Here is a 23,308-nt window from a genome sequence, read left to right on the forward strand (position 1 = left end):
TGGCTGGATCACTGACTCTAGAACACAAATTAGTACGTTATATTCTCCAAGAAAAAATTGTTAACGGCATCTGTGACTTCAGACTACATGTTTAACATGCATTAGCAACGGTAGTATCATAAATATATTCATTATGGAAATATATCTATCAGGAAGCGAGTCGTCTCAAAATACAATGCACCCTTATAGTTTGAATTGATAAAGCTTACATATTAATTGCCACAATTGTCATTGAAAGTTGATATTATTTACTAATACAATACATACATCTTACCATTTGATTGCACAAATAAAGTTGAATATTGCGTAACGTAGAATCCGAAAAAGATTAAAAGCATGATACTGGCGATGAAACTTCTTTTTAAAACGGCAGTGCTGTCCATTCTGACCTTTATTGATAAAATAGCGAAGATATAAACAGTTATCTATTTATTTAAGTTGGTTTGCTTGTCTCGTAACTAGGTGCTTTAATATACAAGTTACTGATGTGCGAAATTTCCCATCTAAATGCCGATCGGAAAACAAAATGATGGAAATTTGCAATATATGAGTGAATACTGATTTTGACTTGTTCGCTTGGAGTTTAGAGCAAATCGCTCGTCCATTGTTCTCCTCGGAACGAAATCATGTGAATAATTAACATACAGAATGTAAATGCCAGGAGGTACAGCACAGCAGTATGGCAAGTACAATACGATATATACGTCGTATATACACGCCGCGACATTCCTCAATAACAATCGAGTGATTCTAGTCTCAATTTAACCCGGATTTTCGAATTAATGCAGTCTAAGTCAACTCATCATCAGTTGAATTTTGATTGTTGAAGATGCCAACAAACCTTTTTGGTGCAAACTTGTTTGGAAGTGGAAGAAATTCCCCATATTTTGCCGTTCTTTAAAGCTAGGCCCTAGCTTTAAAGTTATTCTTAGCCTAACATTCCTTGGGTCCTACGTGTAACGCTGAAGTAAAAATTGTGGAACCCTCGAGTCACATAAACGCCAGCATATCCTTAGCTCATGCTAATGACGTTAAAATATTGCAGTGGCTAGCCTACTGTTCATATGCTACCATTTAAGTAACGATATCACTGCCAGATCTATTGACAAGGCTGAGGCCTAGCCTATATTTTTGCAGTGCAAAGAAACTTTGGAGCGAAATTATTATATTTTCGTTTTGTTTTGTTATCCAGGCCGAGCCTGGCTTTAGCCTTATCTAATTACGCTATAGGTAAGGCTAAGTAGGTATGAGAAATTACTTAGGTTCAACAGGTTTAGCCTTCATGTGGCAATGATTGTTAGCTATGAGTTCCAGACAGATGTAATTAAGTGAGAACTTATCGTCACATATTTTTAAATAATGCCCTTTTTCTTTCTACAGGATCTTTAACAAAACTTGCACTTCAATGATTGCATTTGGATACTAGACTCTACAGTTGGCCATACTAAATGAAGGCCAAATCAAAAATTTTGTTTGAAAAAAAGCCCTAAACTCAACTGAGTCTAGTCAAGAGCAGTTGTTTTTCACTGCTACACAAAATAATTATAAGCTGATGTACTGTGTTTATGTGGTAAGATGGATCTTGATGATTAATGCTGTTTTATGATATGTTTTCTGAAGATATTGAAACTGAGTTTCACCAGATTATAACAAAACAACACTTTACTCAGTATCACATAGGCTAGTTAAGTTGAATTGAGTGTTGTGTGATAATATAGGCTTGTTTTGTGATACAGATATGCACTTATATGATACATATTCACAGTACCAGTATACCCTTGGATCCATTTGATTGGTACTACATCCCTTCAAAATTGGTTCCAAAATGTAAAAAGCGTATCCATTGGGAGAAATTGGTGACTTTGTGTTCTTCCAACTTCCAAGAGTTTAGGCAGACACGCTGTCTCTAATTACAGATTCAAAACTTGGTGCATATCTCTGAGTAACAAATTCCAACTCTGTACTCCCTGATAAGAAAATATGTGTCTCTGAAAAGCAAATATCACTTGAACCCTACTTAATTGCGACTCCCAAGTGATCTATTTGGTATACTCATTTCAAATGAATGTCGAATAGGCGTCTTAAATGTTCGTTGTGTCTGTCATTACCACGAGGACGATTCTGATTAATTCCTAGTAAAATCTTAGTTGGGGACAGTATGGGACCCACTGTATCTGAACATTATTGACTTGGCATGGGAACAGGCCCTTAAATATTTAAATAATATCAGTGTCATTTGGGTGTTGTTTTTGAATAACTGTTTAAAAGCATAAATAGGAAGGTGGAAGGTTTTACTTGGGTGATTGAGTTGAACTCTAGCCTGATCACTTGTGTTAAGAGAAATGACACAATATAGGTTTTATTCATATAAGTCTGAGGTGGGAAACCTGCGGCCCGCGGGCACATGTGGCACAGTCAGTGATTTTTTTGTGGCGCGTGATATGGCTATACAGAAAAAATATATAATTATATTACATCATCATAAGAAACAGCTAACTGCTTAGAATTTATCGCCACTAATGATGCTCTCAGGTAAGCCTAAGTTCCCCATTAATTATCAACTGTACTGTATTGGCATTATGTTTTTGTGAAAACAGATTAGGTACACACACATATTGCTTGAAAGTCCTCAGAATCAAAGATTTGATATCTACAGCAGGTCGTTGGTTAGGTCCGGCCCAGTCAATTTTTCAGTCCTTATATCTGGCCCATTTATTAAAAAAGGTTGCCCACCCCTGAGTATAACATGTAATATTGTTCAACTGTCTATTTCACCGTCTTATGCTTAGATTGGCACTGACGTTGATCAAGCTGCAACTGTCTTTTCTAGTCTATCTTCTCATGCAATCATTTTTGTTCATGAATATCGTGTTACAATGTCATCACTTATGCAAAGTTTCATGAAACATTTCGGATTTCTCGTGATCTGTAAATTTAATAGACACAGGGTGTGTGATGGTCTCTTAACGTCATGTAACTTTGACTCTCATCAAGGAGTTTTACACATATCATCTCTTTTGAAATATATAGAGTCTCATTTGTTTTCGCTTTGTTAAACTAGAATATAGTACGTTTGCGTAGTATATTGTGCTGTTTTTTCTTCCTTTGTTTTGTAACATATATAAACTGTTTTTTCATATGTGTGATGGACCATTTGCAGCCCTGCAGGTAAATTTTATTTATTCCTTGGAACCATGGTCACACACGTGTCTGTTTAATGAGCAGCAGAAGATGGGATCCATGGTCACACGCGTCTGTTTATTGTCTTTATTTGTCTTCTGTTTCTGCAAGGCTTTGAATTATATGTGTCCCTTAAATAAAGTTGGAGAAGACTTGACAATTGTACTTCATTTTGTTTTCTTAGTTTTTTTTATAGTTGTATGTACACTTAAGGGCAGTGAACGGAATAAAACACTGGAATTTAACTCTTTATTGGGAGTGAATATACAAAAAAAATCAATCTTTAAAAGGAGTGAAAGAGAGTGTACATTCTGCTAAAAATAAATTGACTAGTGGTTTTCACTCTCGTTAGAGCTGTCCCTATTCCCCATCCAACTAAGAGTAACATTAGAGTGGGTTTTTACTCCATGGGATATAGAGAGTACTGTAACTTAAAGCAGCTCTTTGCCTTTGTCGCCGTTTTCCCAAACTTTTGACATGTCCATGGAGAATTTTACATGTATTCATCACTAAACAGCAACGTAAGATATTAATCAAGTTTTTCCCCTGTCAAGAGCATCAGATGGCGTGTAATGAAGGACGTCTGCAGATAATGAGTACTCGAATGCAGTAACCCAAATCCACTAGTTTGATTTCAACCAATCAGTTAATAGCCAACATGCTTATTTATGAGCTGTTGCTTAAAATAAGATTTATTCACATCAATCCGACAAAGTCGCGGCGGTATCACAGCCATACACAATACACACAAATAAAGCATGGTGTTTTAGAAAGGAGTTCCATAACAACTCCCTGATTTTAGTACATAATGGTGTACTAGGTTGCTTACGACAACGCTAAGTGAAAATTATTTACTTCGTTATGTGATGACGTTCATAGAATTTAAGTAGTAATATTATGTTTGGGATTTCTTGCGATCCTAACGGAAAACATTTTCTAAAAGAACAATGTTCAAAGTTGTAAATATTTCGACTTCATTCCAACATTTGAATTTTGATTTGAATAGATAAGCTAGTTGTGTATGTCGTTATGACATCGTGGGGGCCATTATAAAAAAGGACGCATAAACCTGTTTTAACTTTAGTAGTATGCCAATATCCACGGCATGGTATCATACATTATCGGTTGCGATTAAAGGTAAACCGTAAAAATTCTAGCATATCTTATGTAGGAACAGCGCGTATACCACTACACTAAAAAAAAACTAAACTAAAAAACGTCAACCCATTTTTTGTTATCAGCCGTATAAAATGTGTGCTATATCAGGCTACGCAGGAATACCTCAACCACTCTACACACGGTATGATATATAGTAAATTATGGGTTGAAGCAAAGTTAATATAATTTTGATTTGTACATAGTTACATATAAAGAACAACGACTCAATTAAACGCCATGAAAGCCAGTTAGTAAGAACTATGAATGTGAATATGATATTAATGTTTTTGTTGTATTACCTCTCTTTGTTGTTCCTCTTAGTTCAGTGAGTGAGTGTACAATCCAGTAGCATAAAGCAGTCTTAACACAACGTACATGTATGCTACAGTACCGAATGTTTGCGTCACATTAATAAGCAATATAGTCTAGGTATATAGTACGTATTATCACCACATAAATAACTCATTAGAGTTGAACGGGTACAAACTGCGGTGATAAGATCTTGATACCATTGTATGTTGTTATCTTGTTGTTTAAACAAATTAAATAACAAAGTTCTAGCTTATACAGAACAAAATGTTAGTAATCTAGTAAGTTAGTAAGTAAGTTTACTTCGAAAACGATAGGTATACGTTCTTAACACGGCATAAACGAAATGAATCTTTGTGTCCTGCCATTCTTGCAATAATTGCATCAAGATTGTCATTAGAACTTGTTGATATACTAAACATGGACGGCGGAGCTCATTTTGATGTGGTTGGGGTAGGTAGGGTGAAAGGGGGGTGGAGGTAGCGGGAGGAGCGGATATGGCCAAGGTATCTCTTCTTTACTCTACAAAATAGAGCACCAACGATATCAGGGTATCTGGGGGATGCTATTTAATTGTGGTTAAGGAGGAAAGAATAAACAAATCCGATGTCAAGCTAGGGCGTCAAAGCAAGCCACCTTACTGAGTTCTATTTTGGGTTTTGTTCTGTTTACTATTAGGTGTCAGTTTCCATGTACGGGGACTGAAGTTGGGTTTTTCGTTTACAGAGCTACCGATGTACGAGGAAGCTATGATTGTCATATAAATTTAGGACTGTTCACAGTTTTGGATGGAATTTAGTTATTTTTTCGCTATTGTCTTGGTTTTATTCAAGGACAATATTTTAACCGTATAAAAAAATGGAACGACCCAATCCTGATCCCCTGCCCCCCCCCCCCCGAGCACTGCCCCACGCCCACCATTAGCAGTATCCCGGCTCCGCCGTTCCAGATAGAACTTGTAATCACCACAAATACATAATTAACGTTTTCACATGAAATTACATCTTGCATAATTGCACAATCTAATTGTATTAAAATCAGACATCGTAGGTAAGTTTACTATTCTTGTGTGAATGACTTTTGCTTTTGTGGCGTTGACTTTATGTGACGTTCTCTTTTCTAGTGCATATTGACTTCCTATTGACTTCAAACTGCAGCCAACGAGAGAGAAATGAGGCATTTTAAAGCACACTACCAACAAAATAAATTTTAATTTAGAGAACGTCATCGATGTAAAATGATAGCCAAATTTAATAGGGTTATTTGCCAAACGGGGCTGTTCAGACCATTGATATAACATTAATACAAGCACATAACGACACCCAAATGAGTAAAACAATTAACCCATTGTCATCCCTTCCCACACTCTTGAAGGTATGATGATGGCACAGACACCGATCGTCGTTAGATGCATGCAACGGAGTTCTCTGTGCGATTGGGTTCGATCAGAGCATAACGCTAAGGCTTTGTTTATAACCATGCTCGTAGTTGTCTCTACGATCGGGGGATCATGGGTCACGGACAGGACAAATCCTCCCGGCGTAATTCGACTAATATTGTTCCTTATTGATGATTCTATTCCTGAGCTGAAAACACGTTATCCGTGATTGGTAAAGATCCTGTGGTGACCGAATCGTAGCTTGTGAGCTAGACGATTGCTCTTGATACCATTAATATTAAAATGTACATGGAATATGCCACATGAAAGAAGTGTACCAAATCATCGAAGACATCTCTTCAGGGGTGGCCGTACCTTGGCTCGAAAGCCACATGTATGTGTCATTGACATTCAATTTGTTTGACTTGAGCTCATCACAATTAATATCAATTGATAACCATTCATTTCATATCTTGCGTCTCTGCAAGGTTGGCCACGCATTACATAGACACTTCGTGGAACAGGAGTGCACCAAACCATCGTCATCTCAGCTTTGATATCTTAGATAATTCTTAGCTCTTTGTAGAAGTCATTCATCACCGCAGGTCGTCTCAATGGACATTTATTTAGGCCAGATGAATGGTAACGGTTGAGTTTACTACTGCTGTATATGTAAACTATATATGACCGTTGCAATCTGACGATATGTATACATCCTCGTGCCTATATCAGTTCCGCGTGCTAGTTTCCTCTAATAAAACTTAACAAAAATCATCAAATCAAAACTGCAGCAAATTTCTGAACTTACATCTTGGACAGGCGGATATCTTATCTCACTCCAACCGTTGTTATTTGTTGCCGGTAATTATAACGATGAATATCAGTTATCACGACATAAACAAACTTCGCCTAGTGTTGATGTATATTAAAGTAACTCTATACATATAATACGTAATTGTTTTAGGTCTACGTGACTTTTGATGCTCGAATTCTCACTCATGGAATGACTTCGAAAACGATATGTTGTCCGAGATGGGATACGGAACTATTACGCTAATTGGTAAATGACAATGCAAATTCGATAAAATTTGATTTGAGTGCAATCCTGCATTGTTATTGGGCTTGTCCTGTCATACATTGACTATAGGTATCACGTATTTCTTATTAAAGATAATAGGGAAATAAGTACCATTGACGAATGACGTATTGAAATCCATGTTTTAATTCATAAACAACAAACAATATATCAACAAATTGAATCGTAATGACAAATTGAATGACCCAAATCGATAACAATTGAGAAACACCTACATGGCTTCGGGTGTAAATCCCAAAATCCAGTGTCCGCTTTTTAAGGAAACATAAAGGGAACACAAAGGATTTCTTAAAACTTGTTTTTTTTTAAATAAATATTATTGGAAGCTAGATTGTAACCACAATGCATTGACGTTACGGTGATGACTCCATTCTTAAGATATCAAGCTCACAGGGCATCAGAGTCCACAGATTGTTGTATATCACTTATAAGAAAATTCCATTGTATTATTAAATTAACACATGAGTGATGTGATAGCTTAACTGACTTCTGAACATTAAACTGTAACATCTAACACGATTTTACACGATAGCGTTATTGAACTAGGTAAGAAATTTGTCAAATGTTCCCTTTAATTCTCTTAATTCAACATGTCGGTCTCTGGTGACCACAAACATTTCCAATTCTTACCCATAATGTGATACATCAGCAAACAGGAGTATAAAGTATAATATTGGTAAAAGCTTCCCTTCTAGAGATGTCGTGTTAACAATGTTTCTTTTTTTTTTAAATTAGACCTCTGGTGGCCTCAAAATAACCTCTCAACTCCACAAAAAGCAAACTTATTCTTCTGCGCAATATGATACATCCTCATGCAAAGTATGAGACGTCTGATTCCCTTCTTGAGATACTGGTTACAAGGTTCTCAAATTGTGACCTCTGGTGACCTCAAATGACCTTTGGCATTCTCAGCAAAGCTTCTCAAACACACTCATGCCATCCACGCGTATACACAAATACAAAATCATGATTACATAGGTTATGAATATCATCGAAATCAACAAAAACGAATGATACCTTATATTAACCCTAGTCCCAACATGAAGTCACAATTTCTCTCCATGTAAGCAATATTGAGGGTTGGATTTCCATCCGTTTGACTCTCTCAACACACCAACGACTGCTGGCATTTTCTCGTTATCGTTGTCCTCCTCTGTCCATTCTCTGAACATATATTTGTAAGCAATGATAGTGATTGCAGAAGCGTCTTGTCGGTGGTTTGCTCTACTTGATCCTTTCGGTGCGATACACTCCTGTTCTAAAGCGCACTGTAACCAAGGTTGCATTAGCTTCGTTTAAATGGTGGTGCTATTTATAATTAGCTGTGTCCCTGGTTGTATATGTGGCGCAGAGTTGTTACAACTATGGTATTCTTCTCTGTCTACGCCAAGTTTGGTAAACATTGCTGGTACAGTCAGTTTATAATGATGTTTAAATTTGGGATCCGTTGGATTAAAGTTTAGAATGTTCGTCATGTAACCATGGTGACGTTCAATTCCCGGAAGCAGTACTTTAAGCGAGTTTTTGAATCGTATGGAAGCATCTCCGTAATAAATTGCGCCAAATTCATTTAAAGAGAGCTGTAGAAAACAAACAGAGTATCAAAAATGAAACAAAAAAGTTTCTGAGGATAAATTTTAGTCCCTTGCACGATCCATTGCAAGGACAGCAACGGCGCCATCAAGGGCAGCGACAAACCACATACAGTGTAATGTACCGAATCAATTAACCAAGACATATAGTCCTAATTGGTCTTTAATGAATGTTTCCATCCAGCATCATGATCATTTATCCTTGGTTCTTGAAGAGCATAAGTATCCTACTGTTGGTCTACGGGAGAGATTGAAGGTGGTTTAAAGCGTAATGTTAAACTCCTGTGTGAATCAGAGAGATTCTGCAGCGAGAGCTGGCAGACGGGTTGATGGGTAATTTCATCTCGTTTGGCTCAAATTTAAGTTCAAAGTGATCATGTAAAACCCAATGTGTTGAGATAACTTGAAAATTAACCAAATGGACTTAGTATTATTAACTTCTCTAGTGACTAGTTGATACAACACAGAAATGTCTATGCAGCAAGTTACCTCAGCTTTTTCAAGTTATAAGAACTGAGCAATAAAGTTACAACAACAAGGCTTTTTGAGTTTTATAATATATATTTTATTCCTTCCAAATATATTGAGAGAAAAAACACAACATTTCTAAAACAAAACAGAAAGCACATTGTGACACTTTAACGTAAAGATGATAAAACTTTATTTACCCCATATTTACACAAGCAGTTTTGTCAATTGTATAACTCTGTATCCCAGTACTAGTTTCACACTGAACACTACAGACAGTAAATGATTAAGGCAGCCAGTGGTTGCAATTACCTTAAGAACAAGACACTTATCTTACAAGGCCATCAGTATTTTTCTCTAATTACAGTGTTCTAAATTCATTACAGTTAGTCGATTCCTCAGAGTTTCTACTCTTAAAACTATCCTAGACTGTCATTTAGAAACAAAAGACTTATGAGACTCTCAAACTAATAATCGGATTATATATCATTAGCTTGTTTTTCAGGCTTCGGACCTGAGGGCTTATGTTTTTCCATCCAGGTTGAATAATACCTTTTTTGTACAAACATCAGGGTTTTTTGTTGATCATTATGGTATTCCAAATTGAGGCGATAATGAAGTGCAAAGTAGAAAGCGACAGCTTATGGAAAACTTCTTATGTTGTTAAGCACGATGTTTGCATCTATTATAATGTAAATTTGTGAAGGGTCTTCTCCAAAGACAAGAATGCTCTGTCTCTCATCCATCTCAATTTAAGTTTCTGACATGTCCTGGCAAGAGAAAGTACAATTTGTTAGTAGTTTTGATGCATGTATATAAACACTCATACATGCACGCACACACATACACACCCATGCACATAGTTCATGTCACCCTTGCCTTTGATAATTCACACATTTGTTTATAGACACGTTTTTACAATGATACGTTAAACTTCACACATGCCGCAGCCAGTGGCAAACTTTCACGCTTCTGGTTAGACTCTTAGATTACCCCCTTGAATGAACCACTGGCGTTGACAGGAGGCATGATGACCAAAATAAATCAGCATTATCCGAATAGAGCGCACAGTAATGTTTGGATATTATTCAAACTCCGAGTATAGGCCTAATAGTTTATAGTGTAGCCACATGTCTCTAGTTTCCTATAACCTGTGTCATAAGCTACTACGGTAACTTCCTAACAGCAGAACATCATATTAACGATGTCAAAACCTGAACACCTTTAAGCTTCGTCCATTCTTTTTCTGTATATGATGCATATAAATGATTACAAGTTCATCGCCGAACACTAATCAGGGCCTGTGCTCTGTGATGCTTAGATGCTATTCAACAAAAATGCTGGTCCTAAATGAACTGCAAGTGAACTGCAAAGAACTATTGGTTAACCAGAGAAACTTTGGAAGCAGTATTGTTACCAGGATTTTATGAGTTGTGTCCGCGGGATAAAACGCCCTAAAAATTGTTTCCGTCCTCACAGAAAAACTTTTGGCCCACAGTCCTCCATGGAAACATGCTCTTTAAAATACCTCTACATGAACGCACAAAACTTAATTATAAATGAGACTTCAGAAACATTGGATTGTGTACAACGGATGCCTATAGTGATAGGTCTATAATGTGCACGAACACAAATCAAATGATGAAAGCTATAACTAGTGTACAATAACAAAATTACTTTTATATTCTGAAGCGGGAAATTGTTCCGTAGAATAGTTACCATATATGCTGCCCTAGGCATCATGCAGTGCACACTTCTGTACGGGGTATACAACTCCCTTACATAGTGTCTACGTAAGTGTTATAGGCTATGAATACGCTGTATATGTCGGAAACCAATGCAAAGTAAAACGAGTGCCTAAAAATAAAATGCAAGAATCAAAATACCGCACTTGTAGAACGTATTGATCTCAATGCCACAAGAGCACGCCCTTAAAGGTCTATATAGGGATGTGTGTGTTGTATAAAGCTTTTCAAGATTGATTGCCCTACACAACAAACAATAAAAACACCACTGGACAGAACGAAGTGGTAACAAAAGGGCATTTAATGTAGATCTCACCCCTACAGTATACTCACAAAGAAATGTTTAATATATTTTCTTGAATTGACTTTCAATTCCAAACATCCCAGCTTTGTCTCCTGCATGCATATTGGCCAATTCGAACTTTAGACTGTTGACCAGCTGATCATAACCAGATGCAGATCCCTTCTGTCTCAGACATTGATTCTTTGTCAGAATTGCTTTGCAACATCCATACACTCAAATTGTGTTGGATATGCTTTAAATTGCCGCATTTCATTAGATATTGCGTCCAGAAATTGGCTTTTCATGTCCTTGCCCAAGGTAAGTTGATCTTTAGAAGATTTGTAGTTTGCATTACCTAACTCAAACATTAACTGTAACTCCGGTCTTAGCTCTGGAAGATAAAGTACCTCTGGTCATGAACCCTGTCTTAGTTTCATTTGGAAAGACTTCATATCATCAGAGGAGCTGAAGATCATTGTATCCTGTGAGCTTTCCTCTAATGAATCACCACAAGGAAAGCTACTACAGCTTGTAATGCTTAAATCAAGAGGAGAAAGTGCTGGAATGGGTACTGCTTTGGGAACTAATTTAACTGTTGCAGCATTCTGGACCAAATCACTAATGTTAACTAACTTCACCACATCTCTCCCAAAATCTGAATCTACACACTGTAGAGTAAACTCATAGGTGATGTTCTGAAGGCAGAGCTTGATGATGTCCGAGTCAGATATGATCAATCTTAATTTCAAAGGTACCATACTTTCGCTTGTTTGGCATCTATATGGAATGGAACACAAAGAAATCAAATAAAAGCGGTACTAATTCTCACTGTTGTATTTCATTGTCACATAGTGCTTTAAGACGACTACCTTACTTCCATGATTTGAATGTCATGCCAATGGATAGTAATAATCCAGGTCTCTAGACTCTCTTTGATGGATTAGTTTAAATATATCTGTCTCCTTTACAATGTATGCCCCCATATACTTTGCAAATCTACTTTCAAAACATTTTACCAAACAAAAATATCCTTGTTAACTGTTATAAGTTTAATCTTTGCATACTATGCTAAGCCATCAGAATCAGAAATAGTCACAAACATGCTTTTGGAATACTTTGTTCTATCAAATTGGACTGAGATTGTGGATGAATTAAGGACATCAGGGATAACACTCTTCGTAGGTTCTGAGAGAAATGTAATAGTTATACTTGTCAAATTCTCTACAACAACAGGTAAGCCAAAGAAATGTAGGGAAGCCAAAGGATATATATCCATCTTTTCATACTTATTGGCTAAAGTAACTAGTATATTCTTTAAGTTGTTAACACTTCGAATGATTCTCTTGAAGAAATTGTGTAACGCTTGGAACCCTCCCGTGGAGACTTGAACTAAAGGTCCAAATAACCTTATTTGTTCTGGGTAATTTTCAGCAAAATGGTGCTTTGATTTCAGTCTAGCCTCAGGAAATGCCATCTTTAGTATCTGTTTGTGTTCCTTTATTTTAGCCTGAAGATATTCAATCATTCCTTCAGTAAAATTAGGGCTGTGAGCCTTTTCAAAAATATATTTGAGTAATAATATCACAGCAAGTACTGGGTCTTGCTCTGGTAGATATAGTCTACCACAAATAATTGGAGGAACCGGAGCAAGGTCCAATTTTCAAAATGGTTACCTCCAATACTACCTTTTTTTGTAATTTGTCAATTATCTATGGTCTATTTTATAACTGCTAGGCCTAACGTTAGCCAACATTGAAGTCCCATCACACGAAGTTGGGGTAGTAATAATGTTAGATTATTAAATGTTATTAAGTTAGTTTACCGTACTAAGTAAAATTACGAAAACTAGACTAACGAGGCAAACCTATATATAAGATACGGGACTAGAGCCACAAACCGAAGTATCAGTACCTGACGTATCTTTACTTACTTATCATTTCCCTTTTATTTGAACTTCATACCTTACTTTTATATTCCGGACTGATTTAATGCCGGCCAGCTCCGAGCTCTCTTCTGATCTGCTCATACTCATGTAGAGTATAGTGGGATGGAACAGTGTAGGCTACTTAACGCGCACCTGTTGTTCGTCGCGCGCGTCGTTCTCGAACATTCGGACTATGCAAAACAAGTAATTACATGTTTCTGATAGTTTCAATAATGTTATCGTCAGTTAGATACAACTCTTTGTAAAAAAAATGTTGTAATAGAAATATATAACAGCTATCAATTTTGACTTATACCGATTTTGCACAGGTTAATTATTCCTTAAAAGTGGATGAAACTTGGCGGGAAAACTGAACTACACGTTATGTCAGTTGATACAACACACGTAAAGAGTGTTATGTAAAGCTAACTTGAGCAAAACTCAAACATTGTCAGTAATGTCAACGGGTTATGATTTTTGTGTAATGGTGACCTACAACGGTTTAGCTGTGATAACTTTTCCAGCGAGCAAGGTTTTTCAGTGTAGGTGCGTAAATTTTAATGTGCCATGATGTAATCATGCACCGCAATTACTACATGTCAGTGGAAAAGTTCTATCTACCGATACTTTGGCGGCCTTTTTAGTTGAATGATATTTGAAGAACACAGCCGGATGCGACCACAAGAACAGTGTGTTTGCCATTTTCGTTCTAATAAGTTTTCTAGTCAAGGGAAAAGTGTACACAAGAAACATTCTTTTGTCCAAATATAGCTGAAAGAAACATCTTATTCCTATTTGTATATATACACAAAAAAACACATTCACTTTTGAGTTTTTTGCAACACCCCCCCCCCCACCTTCCCCTTTCATATTGCCTTTCTTTTCAAATTGCCATGGTGTCACACACCTTCAAACTTCAACAATATTATTATAAAATACCAATACGCCTAAGTGCAAATAACGAACAGCGTAATGAAATATGCAGTCGATCACTTAACACTAGCAGCTTTGTAGGTGAAGTGTTGTAATTTTTAGATTTGCTCAAATCATTAAGCTTAGCATATGTAGAAACACTGAAATGTTATTATCTAAACAGAGTCATATCACGTTTAACTGTTTTGGAGCATTGTTCGCCATACAAAATAACTGTCGAGTCATTATTAATGATGATTTTATGTTAATTTATTCCTCCTGTAGTTTCTAGAATATAAGTAACTCAGTAACTGGCTCTACATCATTCCATGAAAACGAACTGTAACTCACATTAATGATAACTGGCTTCCACGCATACGATCGCAAATGTTTGACATGTTGTGGGTAATTGTTAAATGGAAAGCGTCGAAGTTCGACATCACATAGCTTCCTGACCTGTGTAAACCACAAAATACGAGAAACAGTAAGAATACAGAACAATTTGGGAAAGTAATGGACAATGATATCAATGTTCACCATGATGGTCTAATGCACGTGAAGTAGTTTCAGGTTACAACTGCTACGAAAGTACTTCTGGTATTATGCAGCTCAAATGTGTGGGTCAATACTGAGCAAGATGAATTTCACTCATCGCATCCATCTATGGCGCCCAGCTCAAAGAGAGGACAGTCCTAGATTCCCTCATCCATTTCTTGTCCCTAAATGGAATGAAATGTATTGATATACTTAATTGCTATTGTTCATCAAGGGGAAAGAATAAGATGACGATGTCAAGTCGACCTACGAACGTAAAAAAATGCTATTTAATTCCTTGCTGTAAATTTCCTGAACGATAAATCACATATGATATTGGTCAGGGTTTAGAATTGTTGCAAGCAAGAACAGTGTATTACCGGTGCAGTGTAATATTATGGACTGAACCGAAAGTGTAGAATGATCAGTTTATGCTTTAATATATACGCAGCTTAATTTTAGAGACTTCTGACAGAATATCGATTTTAATGGTTTGTTATTATGTTTAAGTATAGCAATTCTTGCTACTTTAACGCAATAAACTCAGTACATATTTTATTAGCTAGCAAGTGTTTTTCTGCATGACGAAAATCGTCGTCCCGGATGCAAACGTAAGTCCAAATCTGTTAAAGATGCTATTCAATTGACTTGATCAATATGTCGATATTGTTAGGTCAATTAACCATGAATAATTCATAAATACATCGTAACATAGTTATATTTATTGCTTCCATGTATTTCAAGCCATACGGAGGCGATCACTTTATACGCAGTGTTCTAATTTGCCACTGAAATGTATGAAAGGGACATGACTGGAAGGTAGGTTATCCTAAAATCATGTAAAAATCTTATCCTACTAAAATGAATTATTCATATGCCATTATAATTAATAATTTACATAAACATACCGACTTACTTATGACTTCCGTACTTTAGACAAATCATAAAAATTACATATTCATCCTTTTCGTTTCATAGTGTTTGACAAGCCCAGATCGTAGACTATTATTCTCTTTCCAGGCATATATTTTTGAGCTGTTCCGATGTAACCCATCGCTTCTTTGTAGTGATTGTCAGAGAATGCTGTGATGAGGACTAGTCTGTCGTACATTTCGTCTACTGTAAGGACCGACACATCTAAATCAATGTGTACACCGCCAACGTGTGGTGGTATCGTAGTATTAGGCTGAATCTCCGAGTCATTTCTTCCACGTGTGGGTATATTTATAGCAATCGATTCGGCATATCTTCTAAAACCTTAATGGATAGAAATACAATGCAAGTAAGTCTGACAACATTAAAATGCATGCTAATCTTAAAAGATCACTGTAGACACTAGTGTTTATGTGACAGAGATTGATAAGACTACTGTTATCATTCCATTCCTAAACCAATTGTTTTCTTGGAAATGGTGCATTAAATACTGATCGATTAATTAAAATAGACCAGAATATACATAGTATTACGTCGGAATGGCAATATTGGAAGAACGAGGGCAGTGACCCCTGGAGATTGGGGAGCCGTGCAAAAATGTCACCAGTTGTTATAGGAGGTAGATTGGAGTGAATATTGACAGGTAAGAGGAGTCTATTAAATACAAAATCACGTTTGCTGTGATTCACCATAAAAGCCTATTGCTATTGGAGTTATACTCTAGTAGTAAATGTTGGAAAATGACATTTCAACACCGAAACGTCAATTCATCACTCACGGTAGACATAAATGATTTTATTTTATGATGTAAATCGTTCGCAATAACTGCTAGAAGTCACAATTGCAAGACTAATGTTTAGTTTCAGAAATTACCTTTTAAACAACCAGATTCAGACTCATTAATAATACGGCTGGATCACTGACTCTAGAACACAAATTAGTATCTTAAATTCTCCAAGAAAAAATTGTTAACGGCGTCTGTAACTTCAGACTACATGTTTAACATTCATTAGCAACGGTATTATCATAATTATATACATTATGGAAATATATCGATCAAGAAGCAAGTCGTCTCAAAATCCAATACACCCTTTTAGTTTGAATTGATAATGCTTGCATATTAATTGCCACAATTGTCATTGAATGTTGATATTATTTACTAATACATTGATGATCTTACCATTTGATTGCACAATTAAAGTTGAATATTGCGTAACGTAGAATCCGAAAAAGATTAAAAGCATGATACTGGCGATGAAACTTCGTTTTAAAACTGCAGTGCTGTACATTCTGAGCTTTATAGATAAGATAGCAAAAATATAAACAGTTATTTATTTATTTATTTATTTATTTATTTATTTATTTATTTATTTATTTATTTATTTATTTATTTATTTATTTATTTATTTATTTATTTATTTATTTATTTATTTATTTATTTATTTATTTATTTATTTATTTATTTATTTATTTATTTAAATTGGTTTGCTTTTCTCGTAACAAGGTGCTTTAATAAAAAGTTACTGATGTGTTTTTGGCTACTCTGGTTTTTTTTCTCGCCCTCCCTCATCAAGCTGTTTTACGAAGTTTATATTGTTAAGTATACAATGTTTTATTCAAATTACCGGCCTGCTTTTAATAATGTTCAATCTAACTAGTTTCATGCGAGACATTAACTTGTCAATATGACCCAGGTACTCTCTAAATTTGGAAGACATTTGACTCTAAAGCGAGCCAAAATGATGGAAATTTGCAATATATGAGTAAATACTGACTTTGAAATATTCGTTCGGAGTTTAGAGCAAACGGCTCCTCCATTAAGGTCCACGTTACTATATTATGTGATTAATTAACATACAGAATGTAAATGCCCGGAGGTACAGTACAGCAGTATATCACGTAAAATATGATATATACGTCGTATATACACGCCGCGACATTCCTCAATGACAATCGAGTGATTCTAGTCTCAATTTAACCCGGATTTTCGAATTAATACAGTCTAAGTCAACTCATCATCAGTTGAATTTTGATTGTTGAAGGAGCCAGCAATCTTCTTGGTGCAAACTTGTTCGGTAGTGGAAAGATTTCCCCATATTTTGCCGTTCTTTGAAGCAAAGCCCTAGCTTAAAAAAATATATTCTTAGCCTAACGTTACCCAGGTCTTACGTGTAACGCTAATTTAAACAGTTTGAACTGTCGGGTCACATAAACGCCAGAATATTTCATATTTCATTTCATTTATTTCGTCTATACATAAGAAAAATAGAACAAAGTGGTATAGTATAAACAGTACACTAGAAAAACATTGGAAGTTTATCGACCAAAAAATAACAAATAACAATGAAAGAAGGCAACAATTAAGAGTAGAGATAAATAAACATGAGATAATCAATACTCAGTCAGCGTAGTTTTCAATTAGGTGGGCTTTTAGTTTGCGCTTAAACGTTACATAAGATTTAACATTTTTTATATCATTCGGAAGCACTTTCCAGGTTTTATAGCAGTAGTTATTCAAGAGTAATTTGCCGTGTTTCGAGTGATGTCTGCCAACTGAAAAATGGGTATTATTTCTCGTACTGTTACGAATATACGCGGAATTACTGGGATTAACAATATCACTAAAGACACGGAAGAGAATATTGTTGATATACTTATAAATATAGTATTTGGAGTACCAGGCTCCATGAACTGCATAGGATCACAATCATTAACAAATTTCATGACCAAGTTTGTTGCCAATGGTTGAGAAATAATCATTGAAAGCATTAGCAATGCCAAAGTCATCAGTCATGGTTGCATTGTCGTAAGTGATATTATTAACTAAAGAGGTAGAATTCCTTTTTTTGTTGAAAAGTTCATTAAGGACAACCCAAGTTTTGGGGGTCAAGTGCTGCCTAGCCTGAATGATATATTCGTAGTAGGATGTCTTGGAACAACTGATGGACTTGTTAAGAATACGTCTGTACTGTGCCAAATTTGCTTTCTTTTCTGGTGTCGGGTTCTTAATAATATATTTACGAAACATGGTGTTCTTGTGACTTATTGACCTTCTAATACCAGTTGTGATCCATGGCTTATTTTTAGATTTCTTTCGAGACATTTTGACTCGTGGAAAACAGGCATCGTGATTGGAATTTAAGCATAGAAATAAAAGTGTTGTAAGCGTCATTGACATCCGTTAAGCCATAAATAGAATCTGTACCATCGATTGATTGAGTGACTGTCGCAAAAATATTACTGTTGTAGATCCTAACCATTGGTCAAGTCGTATTCCAGTTGATATCAATGTCACTGATAATACAAAAAAAATGGCAAGTGATCACTAATATCACAATATAAATTACCAGAAGTGATATCTGTTGTGTGACCAGTTGGAAAACGAACAAAAATATGATCGATGAGAGAATTAGAACTCTCAGTAAGTCTGGTAGGTAAAGTTATTACTGGTGTAAAGAGATTGCACCTCATAAGATTAAAATAACTATTTACTGCAGCAATAGAATTGATTTTAAGGAGATCAATGTTTATGTCTCCTCCAAATATACACATATCTTTGGACTCAACAGACACTAAAGCAGACTCTAAAGCTTCAATAAAGTGATTGATATTACCTGTAGGATGCATGTAACAAACAAAAAACTTGTAGCACTTGTTGTTGCATTTGACATCCAGCCATAAATCTTCGACTTTGCAGTTGTTACATTGACAATTTAAGTTACGATTGATTACATTCTTCATCAAATTAATTTTAATGAACTAACGCTTATAAAAATGCCACCCCCCTTCATTTAGTGGGCGGGGATACAATCTCAAACGCGTAGTCTGGAAAATATGACAAAAAGACTGTGAATGGCAGCGACCTATTTTAGAAAGCATTATAACGTCACAGTGACTGTCATTGTTATCTACGATTAATCGCCGCTGACCTCCTTGGCGAACAATCGTTGACCATGTAGGATCGAGGTGTGTAGTACTCTGTTCAGTGAAAGCGTTTGTTAAGGGAATTAATTCGGTGTCCCCAGGCTCTTCACTGCTGGCCGTTTGAGTATTCTGCGTTGAACTAACCAGCTCGGATACACTAGTCCGGGAATTACTGGTGGGTCTTCCATCGGAGTTGGTCGGCTGAGGCGGATAATTGTTGGGATAATTGCACCTCTTTTGAACAGATGTATTCAACTCAAGTGAGGTTAATATCTTGCCGATTTTCCAGAAATTATCTAATTATGTCTTTATCATGGTCATGGTTGACAAGAGCAGCGGTTATGCCCGAAAATGTGGTTTGGAATTCGTCAATTTTGACCAAAATTGATAACACGTCCGACTGTGGTAATAGGCTCAAGTTACTGGCAGCAAATATGGGTAGATCGGCGACAGTAGTGTATAGACCCAGACCGGGGCACAAGGGGGACCCGATATAGGACGTCAAGTGGGACCGGAACTAGGGCAAAATGGACAGTGGGGACCGGAACTAGGGCAAAATGGTCATTGGGGACCCGAACTAGGGCAAAATGGGCACTCGGGACCCGAACCAGGGCAAAATGGACATTGGGGACCCAAACTAGGGCATTTCTGGAAAATGAGAACAAAAGCGATGTGTTGTACAGTTTTGTTTTTTATTCGAGTGCACCACAGCATATCTTCACATCAAACAAGAAAATATATTGAACAAAAGGATAAGTCAATAGTGGCTTTAGTGACAATAAACAATAGCGACTCGTCCGTTAGGTAGGATATCGATTTCTGTTTGAGGCAAACAATTACTAACCCCTAAGATCATCGTCCGTTAGCTATTTTCGCGCTCAGTACACAATGAAACTCAATGTTCTCCTTTGGGGTCTTAACCTTTCCTTTAGGATATATTTTGTCCGGTACAGTAATGTAGCGGGGGACGGATTTTCCAAAAAATTTAGTACACAATTATATACAAACATACTAGCTACATATGAGAAAAACACTGTATTGAATATTGAAAGGTATCCAACATCAGCACGACACTTTTCTAAACTCGTTAAAGTCAAAATAGATTTACCTAAAAGTTTCACTTGATCTGATACTAGAAAACGTTAGCACCGAACAGTTCATGAAACGTCACTTTGTAAATAATAAAATTAAAAAAGATAAAAGATGCATCGCTAAACACATTTCATAAAATGTATGTCAATTTAAGAAAACACTTCATTTAAAATAAATAAACACATAAAATCATGCATGATTATGTTTAGAACAACAACTTGGTAAGCACATGAAATAGTGAACATTGAAATGATCAATCGTTAAAGATATGGATTGATAAAATAATATACATCTTGGTCATTACGGTGAACGTCATCGGTAAACCTGCCAACGATATCCGCCATACGTTGTCCACGGTTGTTATTTCTTTCTTCAGATCGATCGTATAGTCACCCACGTCTCTCTGACAACTTACACATCGTTGTCATCGTCCTCCTCATCATCACTTTCGTATTTGTACTTCAGTCCATGATGTAATATCTTAGACATTTCCTTATTGAGTTCGAGCAAGTGCATCCAAGTCTCCACAGCATCATACGTGCGTTCACCATCCCCGTCATCGTGATCTTCACCACCATTATCCTCACTGCTACTACTGCCAGTACCGTCTGATGTTTCAATCGGCTCATCCGAACTATTTTGTTCATTACTTCCCTCAGTATCCACCAGGTCATCGTCCTCTTCACTGCGGTCATCGGTCGAATCACTTTCACGATGTTTGCATTTCACGCCGACACGACGCGTATTCACATAACGATCTCTATTACCATTCACACTGTCATCCTCGCTTTTAGTTACCATCGCTGCCTTTTGATTACTAGGGTGAATGATGGATTCGTGTCGACGAAGATTGAACTGACGGTTAAATCCTTTATTGCATATTTTACAACGAAATCTCATCTTGAGGGTGTGTACTCTTTTGTGTCATTCGACGCAATGAGAGCTATTAAACAAAAATGTGAATGATATACTTTTTGAATATATCAATATGAGCACATGCTCAATTGCTCATCTAAACGACTCTCTTTTGCCCACGATGTGCTCTTTTGCTCTTTGAGTCACTCCTTTTATGCTCGCGTGCTCATCACATGAACCACATCATGCGTTTTTGTTTTGTTGCTAATTCTAATATGAGCACATGCTCAATTGCTCATCTAAACGACTCTTTTTTGCTCACGGTGTGCTCTTTTGCTCTTTGAGTCACTCCTTTTGTGCTCACGCGCTCATCACATGAACCACATCATGCATTTTTGTTTTGTTGCTAATTCTAATATGAGCACATGCTCAATTGCTCATCTAAACGACTCTTTTTGCTCACGGTGTGCTCTTTTGCTCTTTGAGTCACTCCTTTTGTGCTCGCGTGCTCATCACATGAACCACATCATGCGTTTTTGTTTTGTTGCTAATTCTAATATGAGCACATGCTCAATTGCTCATCTAAACGACTCTTTTTTGCTCACGGTGTGCTCTTCGAGTCACTCATTTTGTGCTCATATTTAAAAAATGATATAATCCACGGTAAAGGTTCCAGTGAAAATAATATCGTATGAATCCACGGAACTTGCTTCGAAGGTCCGACAAAGGGAAGAGAGAAAGTATCCCGGTAAATGAATCCGATTGGTCTATGTGTATCAAGTTTTATGTCGTGTACGTGGCACAGGCGAAAGATCCTCGGGTATGGGACCAATCAAGCCTGCTCGTGCAATGTATCAGCCAAAAACGGATCGACTTGGTTACTTTTCAGCCATGACGCACTTTTCCCGATCAAAATTTGGCACAAAGTGAGAGTGTCCTACCTAACCACTGTTTGTATACCCCCAATACTTTATCAAGTTCTAATGGAGCACCTTCCTCCCCGAAGACTATTTGACCTTCTGCCCCCTTTACCCCTCTTTGAAAACGATCGATCGGAACCATTGTCTGCCACCAGCCTAAGATTCCAACACACACAATGAGGCATTATCGATACTTGGGTGAGACTTGGCATGTATAATGTGCACATATACGCAGTGTATATAGTGTATTTGTATAACACTGTGTGAGCTATAGGCACAACGTATGAGACCATCGTAACCCATGATTGGATCATCCTTATTTTGGATAACTGGCTCGCTTCTCGGCCTTTTGGCTAAGATCATGTGTAGTATCTGTTCTTTTCGGGAATGGTGATGCACACCTGACGATGATCACACAGTCACAGTCCCGATGCAAGGGGACTGGGGTTAGAAGCGGATCAGTCGTTCAGTAGTTTGGTTTTCGTGCCCAGGTTCTTTCCTGGGCGACTTTTTCTTAAAAAGTATTTTGGATAACTGGCTCTTATTAGCCAGGTAAGTTTTCTTTTCTAACCGCAAAGTTTTGGTTTTCACTCGTTTCCCCGTGAAACATTAGTTTGTCTGTAACTTGCTATTCCCCGGAAAAGTCAACACTAACGAAATTTTTCTTTCCTAGAGTTTTCTCAGTACTACGATAGGGCGAGCATACTTTTTTATGTCTAAATAACGATGGTAAAATGGAACTAAGATCACCGTTAGGTCTACAATAAATTTACATTTTACTTGAGTCGTATGGTAAAATGGACCTCAAAAACACCTCTTTGTGTACAATAAAGATTGTGCTTGATGATATACACACATCGTACATTTGGATATGGTATTTTTATACGGTCCTAAGTTTAAAATAACGTAGACTATATAAAGATCTATGTATTTGGGTAAATATATATATATATATATACAGGCCTATGTTGTAAAGTATCGGAGCCTTTACATGATAGAAGAATA

General features: G+C 36.6%; 2 protein-coding genes and 1 pseudogene across 12 annotated transcripts in view; 1 reads left to right on the forward strand and 2 right to left on the reverse strand.

The window, feature by feature from the left end:
• The window catches only part of LOC139983391 (uncharacterized), a 92,911-nt gene that overhangs the window by 57,188 nt on the left and 12,415 nt on the right, over positions 1-23,308 (reverse strand). The window lies entirely within an intron of this gene.
• Positions 1-23,308, reverse strand: part of LOC139983388 (uncharacterized) — a 67,127-nt gene that overhangs the window by 34,491 nt on the left and 9,328 nt on the right. For 10 of the 11 annotated variants that reach the window (XR_011798645.1, XR_011798643.1, XR_011798644.1 and 7 more), the window contains exons 1-2: positions 4,638-4,767; positions 275-389 (exon numbers count right to left, since the gene is read on the reverse strand). Coding sequence is in view for 6 of the 11 variants with exons in the window: in XM_071996912.1 (XP_071853013.1) it covers positions 275-383 (109 nt within the window). In the remaining 5 variants the exon portion in view is untranslated. Of the gene's footprint in view, positions 1-274; positions 390-4,637; positions 4,768-23,308 lie in introns of those variants that run through there. The other variant, XM_071996913.1, reaches the window with a different exon arrangement.
• LOC139983888 (U2 spliceosomal RNA) lies at positions 22,637-22,731 on the forward strand (annotated as a pseudogene).

This window comes from Apostichopus japonicus, chromosome 16 (assembly GCF_037975245.1).
Source record: "Apostichopus japonicus isolate 1M-3 chromosome 16, ASM3797524v1, whole genome shotgun sequence".
NCBI lineage: Eukaryota > Metazoa > Echinodermata > Holothuroidea > Aspidochirotida > Stichopodidae > Apostichopus > Apostichopus japonicus.